Below are 17,091 nucleotides of genomic sequence, written 5' to 3'. Positions count from 1 at the left end.
CGTCCTTGATTCGTTCTTGTAACCCTTCCGTAAAGATGGCCATCAAGGACTCCGGGTTCCAACGGAGCTCCGTGGCTAAAGTCCGGAAACGAATGGCATAATCGGCCACCGTTCCCTCACCCTGATGAATTCGCAGCAGTTCCGACGCCACGGAAGATGGTCTTCCAGGAAGGTCGAACACCATACGGAACCGGCGCTGAAATTCATTATAGTCATCCAAAACGGGGTCCTGTTGCTCGTTAAGTGGGGCCACCCAGGCCAGGGCCTTCCCTTCGCATAGGCCCATGATATATCCCACTTTACTTTGATCCGAAGCAAAGGTCTCCGGTTGCATCCGGAAGGCCAAGTTGCACTGATTGAGGAACCCCCGGCAACCTCCGGGGGCCCCATTAAATCGTGCAGGCTCAGGGAACCGAGGTCCCGTGCGGAACCCTCCCGAACGGGGAGCCGCTGAGGCCCCCTGGACCGCAGCGGCCTGGTTCTGTACCTGAAGCGTGGAAAGCTGAGAGCATACGTTCTGGAGCACCCCCGACAAGGCGTTCAGCTGCTCCTGCTGCTGCTGAAGTACCTTGGCCAGGTCCCGTAGATCGGGCTGCGTAGGCGAGCTCATGGCTTCCGTTTCCTGTCCTGTTTCGGTTATTGGTGAGCCCTTAGGTTCTCTGAGGCCCGGAGGACCTCCGAGGACCGCCGCGCACCCCGAATCTTCACCCGCGGCGACCGCCGTTCACCGAGGGTTGAGCCCCCAGCTGCAGGCGGCCAGCAGGACTGCTGGAACCGCGGGGTGACGGTCGGCCTGGCTGGTAGTCAGCATTCAGTCTCTAAAGGGCCGCTAGCAAGGACGGCTAGCGCAGGAAAGGAACAATCTCTGGAGGAGGCTAGCAGGGACGGCTAGCTGAAGAGAACATAGCCTCTGGAGGTGGCTAGCAAGGACGGCTAGCGAAGAGGACACAGTCTCTGGAGGTGGCTAGCACGGACGGCTAGCTGAAAAGGACACAGGCTCTGGAGGTGGCTAGCAAGGACGGCTAGCTGAAGAGGACACAGTCTCTGGAGGTGGCTAGCAAGGACGGCTAGCTGAAGAGGACGCAGTCTCTGGAGGTGGCTAGCAAGGACGGCTAGCTGAAGAGGACAAGTCTCTAGAGGTGGCTAGCAAGGACGGCTAGCTGAAGAGGACACAGTTCCTGAAGGGGGCTAGCAAGGACAGCTAGCTGAAAAGGACACAGTTCCTGAAGGTGGCTAGCAAGGACGGCTAGCTGAAGAGGACACAGTTCCTGAAGGTGGCTAGCAAGGACGGCCAGCTGAAGAGGACACAGTCTCTAGAGTTGGCTAGCAAGGACAGCTAGCTGAAGAGGACACAGTTCCTGAAGGTGGCTAGCAAGGACGGCTAGCTGAAGAGGACACAGTTCCTGAAGGTGGCTAGCAAGGACGGCCAGCTGAAGAGGACACAGTCACTAGAGGTGGCTAGCAAGGACGGCTAGCTGAAGAGGACACAGTCTCTAGAGGTGGCTAGCAAGGATGGCTAGCTGAAGAGGACACAGTACCTGAAGGCAACGCTTCCGATCCACTGTGAGGGCTTCTGACAAACGAAATGGAAGCACTGACTCTTCCTGTTTCGTGGTTTAAATCTCCCGCCCGTCCACCCCTTCCTAGAAGAGGAACCAATCCCCTCGGCCCTGGCAGGCAAGGAGCGCCTGGATAGGCCAGGCCACCTTGCAGGCGGAGTCTTCTGCTGCAATGCGCCAATCCGGCGCGAGTAGGCGGAGCTAGATCCCTGCTCGGAGCTGAGCCAGGGAGACGCCGCCGGCGCCGCCATCTTGGCCGGCGTGCTCCTTTCTCCGAGGCCGGCGTTCGCTCCAGCAATTCGCTGGCCTCGGAGCGGCCCGTGGCAGCGCCGGCCCCGTCGGCGGCTGGTCCTCGCCGCCCTGGATCCCGCGGCCCCCGTTGATCCTCGCCCCCCTCGTCGGGAGCCCAGGTAATGGCCCGGAACGGGACACATGTATTGTATTAGGAGCAGCAATATAAATTTGCTTTGCGACTGTATGTTTCTCAAGTCTCTAGGAGGACTCGCCTTGCTGGCTTTGCTTTTATGGATTGTTGCCCTAAATGTTCAGCTGTGGGGGCATCCTTGGGGCACTTGTTTTGGACGTGCCCTATAGTCTTTCTATTTTGGAAGCAGGTACTTGACCAGATTTCTGCCTTGTGGTTATATAAATTGCATAACCACAACCACTCTTTGACAAATATCACCTTGAGCATCCTGTACGCTGTGGACTAAGAAGTTTTCTACATCAGGTGGTACTTCTGGCTAAAAAAATGGTTCTTTTGGCTTGGCTTTCCTTTCATCCTCCAGCTCTCCAAGTTTGGCGCACTCAGATGATCTACCAATTGCACTTGGAACGATTGGATGTGCAAGACTTCAGTTCTCACGAAGACCAGAAGGTTCAACATATCTGGGAACCTTTTTTGTCTACACCTCCTACATTAGCTGGAAGCAGGCTTCTCAACCTTTGAAGTGAGTGTGATCTATCAGTATAGGCACTGATCTCCTGGGTTGGGTGGTCTTTTCATTTTATTTCCATTGGAGCAGTGGAGCGTTTCATTTTTAGAGCTAGAAGCAATGCCGCATTAGATGTTTACTAACATGGTGTGTTGAAGGTTTTGGTGCCTCTCGGGTTGTGACTTTTTTCCCATTGAAACAGAAATGATTTATATATAAAAAAAATTATATAACCCAGTGCACCAATGTTGGCCTTACATGACCAGCATTTATGGTCTGTTGAATATGAGATCTTGGATAACTTATATGGAGCCCATAGCACTCTATGCATCAGGAAGAATATAGACTGGTTGATAGCCACAGAATGTGTGGTTTTAAATAGTGATAACCAAAAAGATTGCCATTGATCAGCAGACAAGGTGACATCCAAATCATTTTCCCAGATGGCTTCCACACCTGAAGCATTAACAAATGACTATGGTTGTAACAATTTATACCATTTGGAAGCAGCACTGGTTCCAGCGGACAGTCAATCACACAGTTCCCAACAACTACGGCGAGCAGAAGACATAAGAATATAAGTGGGGACAGACCAAAGATCGAAGGTTCATCAAGCCCAGTTTCCTGTTTCCAACAGTGGCCAGTCCAGGTTACAAGTACCTGGCAAGATCCCAAAATAGTAAAATAGATTTTATGCTGCTTATCCTAGAAATAAGCAGCGGATTTTCCCCAAGTCCATCTTAATAATGGCTTATGGACTTTTCTTTTAGGAAGTTAGCCAAACCTATTTTAAACTCTGCTAAGCTAACTGCTTTTACCACATTCTCTAGCAACAAATTCCAGAGTTTAATTACTTGTCGAGTGAAGAAATATTTTCTCAGAATTGTATTAAATTTACTACTTAATAGCTTCATTGCGTGCCCCCTAGTCCTAGACAGATATTTTTGTATTTTTTCTTGATGAAATGCAGTGTTTAAGTTGTAGCTATTGGTAATAAAAGTGAGATACCAAATTATATTTAGATTTCACAATGTCAAATGATATCCAAATGCCGTTGTCCAGCAAGTGATTCAAAACCCATATCCTCTTTTTTGCCAAGTCAGCCAGCTCACGCATTTATTATGAATTTGAAACACAGGATTATTCCAAATGTGAATATTTGGTGGAAGCCCAAGTTATTTTAACACGCGAATCAATTTCTTTGAAAGCTGTTTGAGTAGAAGACAATAAAACATTAACCCCCCCCCCCCCCCATTTACTAAGCCACATGGCAATGGCAATGCATTAGCACAGGGCAGCCACTAGTGCGGCTTACTAAACGGGGGGGGGGGGGGGGGACTAAATTTTTGTTTCTCCTGAAACACCCATGGCAGAAAACGTAATTGAGTGTTATTCCATCTTTCCACTTCAAATTGTAGCTACATTGGGGCATTCAGTAAATCAGTAACAGTAATCCATGATGCACTTTGTTGCACCAGGAAAGCTATGTGATAATAAGCTAGGGAAATTAACCCCTCCACGAGTTTTTGTACTTTTTAATCACCTTAAGGCATGGGCCATAAAATTTTGAGAGAATCTTTTCAAGGGATTTGTATGTATTAGGATGTAGCAAGACAGGAAGCATAGTGAGCTTGTAATTAAGCTTGGGACTATCATCATTTTAATAGTATTCAGTCTTCCCCACCATGTCAAGCAAAGGGGAGACCATCTTTTAACCAAAGCAGAGGTAGAATTTATACAATGTTCAGTGTTTAATTGAACTGTGTCGTGAATTTTGGGTCCAAAGTAAATACCCAGATATTTCATGGTGGTAGGAGACCATTGAAATTGATATTGTTCAATGTTGTATTTGCATGAAGCCAATTAAGAGAGATCAGTTCAGTTTTATTGGAATTCAATTTGTTACCAGAAATAGCTGAGTAATTTGAGATATCTAAAATGGCAGGTACATACTATGAGATGGTATACAAAAGGACATCATCTACTGAGATCCTTGATGAGAGAAGATAATCAGATAGCAATTAAGAGGTTCTAAAGCAAGGCTAAATAATAAGAGAGATAAAGGGCACCCCTATCTTGTACCATGCATAGGATAAAAAGAAACTGAGGCTACATTATTAATTTGGTGTTTAGTGGATGGGGCAGTGTAAAGAATTTGAATCATGTTAATAATCACTGGGGAAAATTCAAACCACTGCAAAACATAAAAAAGAAAGGGCCATTCCATGCGATCAAATGTTTTCTCAGCGTCTAACCTTATAACTACATAGGGATCATTGGTAATCTGAGCTTGTAGCAATACTAAATAACCTGGTATTGTCAGTGGAAAAGTGACCAGTCTGATCACTGTTAGGTTACAGTTGGTATTACCAAAGCTAATTATCTGCAAATATTTTGGCAAATAGGTTAATTAAGGATAGAGGTCTGTAATTCTGGACCATTTGAGAGCAATACTAAATAACCTGGTATTGTCAGTGGAAAAGTGACCAGTCTGATCACTGTTAGGTTACAGTTGGTATTACCAAAGCTAATTATCTGCAAATATTTTGGCAAATAGGTTAATTAAGGATAGAGGTCTGTAATTCTGGACCATTTGAGAGTCCTTGCCAGGTTTTACTAACACAATTATTGTGGCCTCAGTAAAGGTGGCATGTATATCCACATATTGATAAGATATGTGAAATAAAGAAGCTTAATATAGGAACCAATAATGATTTAAAGGTGAGGTAAAAGTCTAAGGTTAGGCCATCAGGCCCTGGAGCCTTTTTTCTTAGCCATACCTTTTAGTGCAGTAATGAAATCAGCCTCAGTGATGGGTTTGAATTTGAATAATATCTTGCTTTCAGATTAAGACAAAGTGGAATACTCAAGATCGTTAAGAAAAGATAATTCAGTATTAGCAAAATCTACTTCAGATGTATAAAACTTTAGAGGTGTAAAACAATCTGACTCTATGAATGATATCCTCCTTTGTGGTTAACAAGTTATTATTTTCATCTTTAATCGCTGCTATATCATTCCTCTCTGATCTGGATTTTAAGTAATTAGCTAGAAGTAACTTTTGTTACTTTCAGCATAATATTGAGCTGACTGCATAAATATATTCTTACTGGCCTTCTTAGCAAGGATAGAATTGTAAGCAAAATGTGCCTTTTTAAGTTCTGAGATGTATTCATGTCTGAAGGGTTAGCTTGATGCAAGTGCTCCAAAAGTTTTATGAGGATTCAAGAGCATTTAGTTCAGCATTCTGCTTTTTTCTGCTTAGAAACAGAAAAACTTTTGATGACCTCTCTGACATATGCTTTGAGCGCATCTCAGAGAATTGTCCAGTTTGTGTCTTTTAGGGTATTGAACTGAAAGTATTCTTTAATAGCGCCAGCAACATGTTCCTGAAAACTGGGGTGAAGCTAGCATTAACGCGCCAAGCAGTTTTAAGCTGGGGTTTCCCAACATCTGATAATTTGAATATAATGTGGGTATGGTCAGATAGGGTTACTTGTTTAATACTAGAATGACACACCATGTCTAATAGTTGTTAGTGATCAAGAAATAATCAATGCGGAAGCAGGTGTTGTGGGGGAGGAGAAAAAAAGGAAGAATCATGATCATTTATAAGCATATGTCTCCATACATTGTTTAACTTTAGTTGCACCATTATATCCTGCAAAGTGTACCAAGCCTTAGATTTTTTTAAAAGGAACTTTGGATTTCCTATCAATGTTGGGATTCTGAATTAAGTTAAAGCCACCACATAGAATACAAGGCACATTGCTTTTGTTAGCAATTAAATCTGCTATTGTCTGAAAATGTCAGGGCAATAGATGTTAATTATGGTTAAAAGATTACCATTAATTTCTACTGTGCTCTGAACACAACAACCCATGGAATCATTGGATTGAGATGCTAGCATTATATGGGATATTTTCCTAATTAAAATGGCTGCATTTTTTAAAATCATCAGCAGGGGGGAAACCATTTGGTCCATAATTTGCTGGTTTCAATAGCAGATAAATGTGTTCTTTGAAATAAAATGAAGTCTGGTGATTGTCTGGAAAGATGGGTCAGAAGTTTTATGGGATTATCAAAACCCTTAACATTAAGGGAAATAAAAGTGACAGCCATTTGGGTAACATGCAATTAATATCGAGGAACAGAATGAGAATATTTGATTATACAGTGCACAACAAAAAACAAAGTCACGTCAGATGTGTAAATAACCAAGGTATTCAAATGTAACAGAACATTATGCACACAAAAAATGCATAATGCAAAACCCATGGGTTGAAGAGCCCAGTAGATCACAGCTACTTAGCACTGATTCCTAGTGGTATAATGAGTGTGAATAAACACTAACATAGATATCAACCATTGGTTTGCTAATGGCATGAGCACAGTATGGAGCATGTTGTAATACCAATAATATGAAAGAGATAACATAGTAACATAGTCTATGACAGCAGATAAAAGACCTGTGTGGTCCATCCAGTCTGCCCAACATGATAAACTCATTATACATGGTATGTGATACTTGGTATGGGATTTGCGTTACAAGACATATGAGGAGAGACTTGATGACCTGAACATGTATACTCTGGAAGAAAGGAGAAATGGGTGATATGATACAGACGTTCAAATATTTGAAAAGTATTAATCCGCAAACGAACCTTTTCCGGAGATACAAAGGAGGTAGAACGAGAGGACATGAAATGAGATTGAAGGGGGGCAGACTCAAGAAAAATGTCAGGAAGTATTTTTTCACGGAGAGAGTAGTGGATGCTTGGAATGCCCTCCCACGGGAGGTGGTGGAAATGAAAACGGTAATAGAATTCAAGCACACGTGGGATAAACATAAAGGAATCCTGTTCAGAAGGAATAGATCCTAAGGAGCTTAGCCGAGATTGGGTGGCACAGCCGGTGGCGGGAGGCGGGGATAGTGCTGGGCAGACTTATACAGTCAGTGGCAGAGCCGGTGGTGGGAGGCGGGGCTGGTGGTTGGGAGGCGGGGATAGTGCTGGGCAGACTTCCACGGTCTGTGCCCTGAAAAGGACAGGTACAAATCAAGGTAAGGTATACACAAAAAGTAGCACATATGAGTTTATCTTGTTTGGCAGACTGGATTGACCATGTAGGTCTTTTTCTGCCGTCATCTACTATGTTACTATATGTATATCTGTCTTGATCTGTCCTTGCCATTTTCAGGGCACAGACTGTAGAAGTCTGCCCAGCACTGGCTTTGCTCCCCAGTTACCAGTGTTGCTGCCCAATCTCTGTTAAGATTCCGTGGATCCATTTTTTCTAAACAGTATTCTTTGTGCTTATCCTGTGCATTTTTGAATTCCGTTACCGTTTTCATCTCCACCACCACCCACAAGAGGGCATTCCAAGCATCTACCACCCTCTCCGTGAAAACATACTTTCTGACATCATTTCTGAGTCTGCCCTCCTTCAACCTCAATTCATGTCCTCTAGTTCTACTGCCTTCTCTCTGGAAGAGGTTTGTTTGCGGATTAATATCTTTCAAATATTTGAACATCTGTATCATGTTAACCCTGTTTATCCTTTCCTCTAGGGTATACAAGTTCAGGTCAGCAAGTCTCTCCTCATACGGTTTGCAATGCAAATCCCATACCATTTTTGTAGCTCTCCTTTTCACCGCCTCAAGTCTTTTTACTGAACACAATACTCCAAGTGGGGCCTCACCAACGACTTGTACAGGAGCATCAACACCTCCTGTCTTCTGGTTATACCCGTCTATGCAGCCTAGCATCCTTCTGGCCATGGCCGCTGCCTTGTGTAATGTTTCTTCACCTTCAGATACTCGGACATCATCACCCCAAGGTTTCTCTCCTGAGTTGAGCTTACTAATCACTCTCCTCCTATCTGGTAACTCTCTTTTGGGTTTCTCCACCCCAAGTGCATCACATTGAACTTCTTAGCATTAAATTTTAACTGCCAGACCCTCGACCATTCTTCTAATGCTTGGAGATACCTTCTCATTGTTTCTACTCCCTCCAGGGTAGCCACTCTATTGGCTATCTTTGTGTCGTCTGCAAAAGGCAAACCTTTCCTTCTAACCCTTCAACATCTTTCACAAATATATTAAACAGAATCGGCCCCAGCACCAACCCCTGAGGAACTCCACTGATCACCTTCCTTTCCTCCGAGCGGATTCAGTTTACCACCACCCTCTGCTGCTTGTTGGTCAACCAGTTTCTTATCCAGTTCACCACTTTGGGTCCTAAGTTCAGCTCTCTCAGCTTATTCACGAGTCTTCTGTGAGGGACCGTATCAAAGGCTTTGCTGAAATCCGATAGATTACATCTAGCGCATGTCCTTCATCCAGTTCATTGGTCACCCAGTCAGAAGTCAATAAGATTCATTTGGCAGGATTTTCCTTTGGTAAAGCCATGTTGCCTCGAATTCTGTAACCTGTTGACTTCTAGAAAATTATCTATCCTCTCTTTCCTCAGTGACTCCATTATTTTTCCTACCACCAACATGAGAATTACCAGTCTGTAGTTTCCCACTTCTTCCCTGTCTCTGCTTTTGTGAAGGAGGACCACATCCACTCATCTCCAATCCCATGGAACCTCTCCCATCTCTAAAGATGTATTAAATAAATCTGTAAGAGGTCCCGCCAGGACTTCTCTGAGCTCCCTCAGTATCCTGGGATGTATCCCATCTGGCCCCATTGCTTTGTCCAAGTACAGATTTTCAAGCCGTTTATAAACGTTGTCTTCCATAAATGACGCAATATCCACTCTGTTCCCAGATATTTCCTCGGCAGCCGACCGCAGTCCTTCTCCAGGATTTTCTTCCGTGAACAGTGAAGAGAAGTAATTGTTTAGCATGTTCACTTTACCCCCATCACTCTCCACATAGCCATTCTCACTATCTTTCAGTCTTGCAATTCCATTTCTATCTTTTATCCTTTCTCCAATATATCTGAAAAAGGTAATCACTTCTCTTTACCTCTTTAGCCATTTCTTCTACTGCCCACACTTTCGCTAGCCGTATTTCCCTCTTCACTTCTTTGAGTTTAATCCGATCTTTTCCGTGATCTTCTCATTGCGTTCTTCTTGTATGTAGCCTCTTTTGCTCTTATTTTTTCAGCTTCCTGTTTCTCTTGGTTTTTTTTTTTTTTACTTTCCTCATGTAAAGATCAGTTGCCATATTTATAGCAGCCTTCAGCTTGGACCACTGATTTTCCACGTCATCTATGCATTCCCATGCCATCAGCTCCTTCTTCAGGTACTCTCCCATTTTACTAAAATCAGTTTGTCTAAAATCCAGTACTTTGAGTGTGCATATCTAGTGAAGTAACAGCCATTAAGTAACTTTTAGCTTAACACAATGTTGGTTTATATGCAAATAGAGAAACAGAAAGCGTCAACATAGCCAGAGGACACTTAGTGCAACTGCATTACAGTCCAAAAAATGGAGGAGAATCCAAAAAGAAATAAACCCTTGAGACTAGGTTATAAAGGAAATATATCAAAGAATTGAGGGCTTAGATATCTAAATGCAGGCTTCACTCAGGTGCTTCTCAAGGTTCAGGAGCTAGCTGCCAAAAAGTCCTTCAACTGATCAGGATCAAAGAAAGTGCAGCGTGCAACGGGCCGGTTACTGCTGGGTTACCACTGCGCAAGCCATTTCCGGGGTGGGGGTGGGGGGGTTTAAGGGCCCCTAAGCAAATTGTGCCCCAAAATTATAGAATAGAACTGAGCATGAAGGTGATCAAATGGTGCTTACATTTAAGTGCTAAAATTATCGAATAGGTGATGGTGGTAGTGTGTGTGTGTGGGGGTGGGGGGTTAAAGTCTAGGCAGGGGTTTTCAACCCAGTCTTTTGATACTCACCTAGCCAGTCAGATTTTCAGAATGCTGACAATAAACATGCAGAATGGAGGTATTGTATGCAAATTTATCTTATTCATATTCATTGTGGATATCTTGAAAATCTGACTGGCTAAGTGTGTCCTGAGGACTGGGTTGAGAACCTCTAGTCTAGAATAATCCTTTTCACTAGAGCCATATAATGTCAGCTGTATAATGGAAGTCTGTTTTCCTTCTATACAGGTTGTATCAGTCTGTGAAACTGCTCTACTGCTTTGCAGTATTCATCTCATATGCACTGCAGTTCTATGTTGCTGCTGAAATCATTATCCCAATTGCCACATCTCGAGTGCAGGAAAGGTTCACAAAAGCAGTGCAGTTATCTTTACGTGTTCTTATGGTGTTTTTCACTGGTAAGTATACATTTTTTAGTTCCACATTTCTTCTTCCTCATTTCTTACCAAAGGGAAAGGTGCAGTGTGGACGGAGGAAGGAAATTAACTTTCAGGACGTCCAAGGTCTCTCTGAAACTTTCCTGCCCTCAGCTACCTACTAAGTAAAAACTGATGAAGAGGATGTAAAGGTGGTCTAGCAGTTAGTTATACTTTGATCCCATTCATGTTGTGAGCGACAATCACAGTGAGGTGTGCACAGTTAGAAGAAATAAGTCCAGGGGCTGGGCATGCCAAGATTGGAGGTTCCTGAGTTACAAACCCTTTATTTGCTGATAATTAAGCTGACTGATTAGGAGAGAACTAGGATAGATGAAAGTTTATTACAAAGCAATTCAGAAGAACAGCAACATATAGCAGAACAGATTTCATGACACTAATACCTACAATAAGCACAAACAAGCAGGATGTCCTTGATTTAAATGCACACTTCAATTTTAAATAAAATCTGGTAACAACCCATGTATCCCAATTCTTAAAATATATGACCTGCAGACACCATTAGAGCCGTCTTCTTTATGATGGTAGCTTGACCCAATCCAGTAAGAGCAATGCAACTCAGAGATGGATCACAGAGATAGAGTACCGAGTCTTCCATGTCCTTATATGCAACTTCTTATCAGTTATGACCTTCAAGGCCCAATAATACCTTGGATAAACACTGACCAGAGATACTGGATTACATCAGCCTCAGATATCCCAACAGAGGATGGAATTCCCCTATTCATTATGATAACTGAGTCATTGTATGCTTTCAACGCTCTGTATCAGGTTCAGGCTCACAGTCTTAATTCTTGGCTGATGATCAGCAGTGAATGTTTCTAACGTAGGGAGTTAGTATTGATGGCTTCGGCCTGTTGTGATTCAGGCTTGGTCAGATTAAGTTCTGTGATATACACATTAAATCCTGGCAGAGGATATAGTCCAGCTTATAATCGAAAGACAAAAACGCCTATATTGCGACCTAAATCGGGAGATAGGCGTTTATCTCCCAAAAACGAATAACGTGGTATAATCGAAAGCCGAACTTGGATGTTTTCAACTGCACTCCATCGCGGAAGCGTACAAAGTTGACGGGGGCGTGTCGGAGGCGTGGTGAAGGCGGGACTGGGGCGTGGTTATCACCCGAACAGAGATGGGCGTCTTTCGCCGATAATGGAAAAAAAGTATGCGTTTGTAGCTAGAATTTAGGGCACTTTTCCTGGACCCTGTTTTTTCACGAATAAGGCCCCAAAAAGTGCCCTAAATGACCAGATTACCACCAGAGGGAATCGGGGATGACCTCCCCTAACTCCCCCAGTGGTCACTAACCCCCTCCCACCACAAAAAATGATGTTTCACAACTTTTTATTTTCACCCTCAAATGTCATACCCACCTCCCTGGCAGCAGTATGCAGGTCCCTGGAGCAGTTGTTAGGGGATGCAGTGGACTTCAGGCAGGTGGACCCAGGCCCATCCCCCCCCCTACCTGTTACAATTGTGCTGCTTAATGCTTAGTCGTCCAACCCCCCCCAACCCACTGTACCCACATGTAGGTGCCCCCCTTCACAGTAGTAGTAATGGTGTAGACTTGTGGGCAGTGGGTTTTGAGGGGGATTTGGGGGGGCTCAACATACAAGGGAAGGGTGCTATGCACCTGGGAGCTCTTTGACCTTTTTTTTTGTTTTTGTAAAAGTGCCCCCTAGGGTGCCCGGTTGGTGTCCTGGCATGTGAGGGGGACCAGTGCACTACAAATCCTGGCCCCTCCCACGAACAACTGCCTTGGATTTATTCGTTTTTGAGTTGGGCGCTTTCATTTTTCATTATCACTGAAAAACAAAAACGCCCAGCTCACAAATTGTCGAATAAAACATGGACGTCTATTTTTTTTGAAAATACGGTTCGGTCCGCCCCTTCACAGACCCGTTCTCGGAGATAAACGCCCATGGAGATAGACGTTTTCGTTCAATTATGCCCCTCAATGTCTATTGCCCCTAAGTTATTTGAACCCAGTCTCTTTCTTCAGATCACAATGCTGTAATCTGAGAATCAAAGAAAAGGTGCAAATGCTTTGAAAGTAATTTTCAAAAGCATTTCTACAACTAAAGCAATATTTAACATGCAGAAACTAGCTTTTATAAAACGATCCAGCTGATACGTGGGCAATTTATCAGCACCCAGAACTGCACGTATGGGGCCTGATTCAGTAAATGGCACCAAAAATTAGATGTTGGGAAAAGTCTGCGCTCAGCACTGTCCTATAAAGGGCGCTCCGGGCTAAGCTCTCTTTATCGAATAGTGCGTAGCACAGATTCCTGTGCCCAGTTTTGGACATGAGGACGTACACTAACTGAAACCTGGTGTAAATCCTGGTGCACAAGTTGGGTGTTCATCCCCTATAACTTTTTGGAATACCCCTGACCCACCCATGCCCCTCCCATGGCCATTCCCCCTTTTTTGGATTGCACGCTATGAAAGTTGGGCACCCCTCATTATAGAATGATGCACAGGCAGATGCACACAAAAACCCCAACTGGTGCCAATTAACATCAACAATTGGTTGTTAGTGTCCAATTATTAATTGCTATTGGCTTGTTAACCAATTAAGTTGCACACACATCTTTGGATCGTGCCCAAATTTGGGCAACCTTTATAGAATCCAGAGAATGGACTATAAAAAAAGAAAGAGCAATGAGGTCTAATTGAGAGGATTGCTCAGCCTTTATTAACCCAGCTGTGCAAGCAGGCAGATAACGTTAGAGAAGAAACCTGCAAGCTGATGAGACAAGGAGGATGAGAGTTTTATCAACAGAAATACAGTAAAGAATGGGGGAAGAGGAAAGGTGGGTTTAAGGGGAAAGACAAGAAGCTCAGCCTTGGCCACATTTGGTTTCAGATGATGATGAGACATCCAGGCAGCAATGTCCAGACAAACAGGCTGAAACTTGGGCCTCGATTCCTGGTGAAATTTCTGGTGTGGAGAGGTAGATGTGGGAATCATCAGTGTAAAGATGATACGGAAAACTACAAGAGGAAATCAGAGCACTAAGGGAATAAGTATATAGAGAGAAGAGTTCCCAAGATAGAACCCTGAGGTGCAACGACTGAGAGTAGGATACCAGTAGAGGAGGATCCACCAGAAAATAGACTAAAAGTGTAATAGGAGAGATAAGAAGAAAACCGAGACAAAACAGAGCCCTGAAATCCAATTAAGGGCAGTGTATCAAGGAGTAGGTGGTGATCAACAGTGTAAATAGCAGCAGATAGGTCAAGAAAGATAAGGATTGAGTAGACCCTAGGATCTGGCTAGAAACAGGTCAATGAGGACCACTCCTCATAGGTCTTCCATCCCTAATAGAACACCTGGATCTCCATGAAGCAATCCCTGGTGATCCAGTGGACTAAAGAAGGAATAATCCCAAGTCTCTCCTATCCCTTGCAGCTCAGGGTTCAAAATAATATCCATGACCCCTAGCTGTAGGCTTGCAGTGCTACTACCAGGGGGTCAAGCTGAAAAATAAGAGAATAATGTTCCTTTTTGTCTTGATATGGAAATTTCTCCTATCCCATTCTACTTAAACACCAGGGATTGCTTCAGGTAGGCTTTAGGTGGGGGTGGGGGGGGGGGGGGACATAGGGAGTGAGGAGCCTACAGTGGGTCATTAGGAGGTCGGTGACCCTTAAGGAGATCCTTCAGGAGGGTGGATGGGCCTTGGACTAAGGTTTGGTAAGGTGTCTGCAGGAGGGGAGTGGAGGCTACTATTGGGCTCATTTTCTAAAGACAAGGAAGCCCATCTTTCGACACAAATCAGAAGATGGATGCCCTTCTCCCAGGGTCGTCCAAATGGGTATAATCGAAAGCTGATTTTGGACGTCCCCAACTGCTTTCCATCGCATGGATGGCCAAAGTTCAAGGGGGCATATCAGAGGCGTAGCGGACTTGGGCATGCCTAACATGTGGACGTCCTCAACCCATAATTGAAAGAAACAAGGATATCCCTGATGAATACTTGGATGACTTTAACTGGTTGTGTTTTTCTTACGACCAAGGCACAAAAAGGTGCCCGAAATGACCAGATGACCACCAGAGAGAATCGGAGATGACCTCCCCTTACTCCCCCAGTGGTCACTAACCCCCTCCCACCCTCAAAAAATATCTTTCAAAATATTGATTGCCAGCTTCAGATGTCATACTCAGCTCCATCACAGCAGTTATGCAGGTCCCTGGAGCAGTTTTAGTGGGTGCAGTACACTTCAGGCAGGCGGACCCAGGCCCATCCCGCCTTACCTGTTACGTTTGTGGAGGAAACAGCGAGCCCTCCAAAACCCACCACAAACCCACTGTACCCACATCTAGGTGCCCCCCTTTACCCGTAAGGGCTATGGTAGTGGAGTACAGTTGTGGGTAGTGGGTTTGGGGGGCTCAGCACACAAGGTAAGGGAGCTATGTTCCTGGGAGCAATTTATGAAGTTCACTGCAGTGCCCCCCTAGGGTGCCCAGTTGGTGTCCTGGCATGTCAGGGGGACCAGTGCACTACAAATGCTGGCTCCTCCCATGACCAAATGCCGAAAATCAGAAATGACCAAATTTAGGGACGACCACATTTCAGGATTTGGACGTCCCTGACCGTATTATCAAAACGAAAGATGGACGTCCATCTTGTTTCGAAAATACAGGTTTCTCCGCCCCTAGATCGGGACGTTTTGCGAGGACATCCTCATCAAAACTTGGACGTCCCTTTCGAAAATCCCCTCCATGTATACAATTCCAGCTCCTTGAAAGCACTAAGCTATGCATTAGTGGTCCGATGCTCCCAGGTTGCAGAAGAACCCAGCTTGCAAGGGATTTACCTCTTCATTCTATAACAGTTTGCCTGAAGTTAGGAGCCAATTGTGTGGGTAAGTTATAGAACACTAGCACTTATGTGGAGAATGTTACAGTAACATACGCAAAATGCTATGTGGTGTTCTATAACTTTCACAAGGAAAACAGGGAGAAACCTCTATGAAGAAACAAGATACAACATAGTAGAGGGTGACTCATGAGTCTAGCAGATGAAAAATCTTTATTAAGGAACCAAAGAAAGACCCAACACGGGTCCATGTTTCTGTGGACTAGCCACCTGCTTCAGGGGTCACAAGATTAATCTTGAAAAGGCAAGGGAAATCCCAGCAGAGGTAACAGCAGCTGAATTTGAGCAACGCGAGGCCTCTGGGCTGCTGCCACTCTGGGTCATTCACAGTGGGAGGGGCATAGGCAGGCTATGGATGTGTCTAAAATATATGCTTGTAACTTACAGAGGAGTACTGTAAACTACATGCTGAAGTGCAACCATTACACGTCTGCTTATGTCTTCTATTGATCTGGCATAAATGGACTCTAGTATTCTTCAATGGAAATAATACAGGATTGCCGATAGAGAATTCACGCTTAGTGTGATCATTTTTGGTGCCGAACTTGTGGAGACCTATGCAGACCTTACTGTAGGTAGTGACTCCCATGATAAACTAAGCAATGGTAAAATGCAATATTTTCCCGTAGCTTAGTAACATTCCCCCTTTAGTCTCTGCTAGTTAATAAGTCTTAAGTACTTTTCTGTAACTAACAAGAGTTTCTTTTTTTCCCTTAGGTACTGTGGCTGTTTTTGTCCCCCATTTGGACATTGTGATTTCACTGGTGGGCTCTGCAGGTAGCAATGTTTTAACACTAATTATTCCACCATGTCTGGAGCTTGCCACCTATTATTTAGACGGCATTAGCCATTTCACTATCTGTAAGAACATCTTGATTATTTTCATTGGCTGTTTAGGATTTGTGGTGGGGACTTCGGTATCCCTATGGGAATTAGCATCTCGTTAAGCCACGACCAATGTTAACATTATATGTGCCTTCTCCTTTATTAGTTCATGATTCTTCTTTTTTATTAAAGATTTTCACATTTCTTGCAATATACACTGGTTTCAAAAAAATGAAATATTTCACCAAATATAAAGGAAAGGGAGTTACATCAGTTCATTCAATCATCATAATTGTAGTTACAAATAGCAAAACTCAATGAGTCCACTAAGTTAGAGGACAAACATTAACATATTTTACTAACCTCAAAAAAAAAATAGTAGGATCAGTACAAATCTTACAACTTCCCAGTGTACCGAGAGCACTTTTCCAGTCCAACTAGAGACATCACAAACCTGAAGAAATTCTCTACACTGAGAAGAGTTTTAAAAGACAAGCCACCTGATATTCAGCAGCAATTTAACTGGGAGGAGAGGCTCCTGCCCGGTTCAATCGCTTGTGGCCACCTAACTGCTGATATTCAGCAGCAATTAA

The 17,091-nt window shown here is 44.0% G+C and overlaps 1 protein-coding gene across 1 annotated transcript in view; it reads left to right on the top strand.

Moving 5' to 3' along the window:
* The window catches only part of LOC115476820 (proton-coupled amino acid transporter 1-like), a 147,265-nt gene extending 130,645 nt beyond the window's left edge, over positions 1-16,620 (top strand). Inside the window, exons 9-10 of the mRNA XM_030213395.1 lie at positions 10,573-10,742; positions 16,391-16,620. Coding sequence (XP_030069255.1) covers positions 10,573-10,742; positions 16,391-16,620 — 400 coding nt within the window. The remainder of the gene's footprint in view (positions 1-10,572; positions 10,743-16,390) is intronic.
* The last annotated feature ends 471 nt before the right edge of the window (positions 16,621-17,091 follow it).

The sequence above is a fragment of the Microcaecilia unicolor genome, chromosome 8 (assembly GCF_901765095.1).
Source record: "Microcaecilia unicolor chromosome 8, aMicUni1.1, whole genome shotgun sequence".
NCBI classification, from domain to species: Eukaryota; Metazoa; Chordata; class Amphibia; order Gymnophiona; family Siphonopidae; genus Microcaecilia; species Microcaecilia unicolor.
Note: the sequence above shows the minus strand (reverse complement) of the source record. Positions and strands in the feature narration are given on the sequence as shown.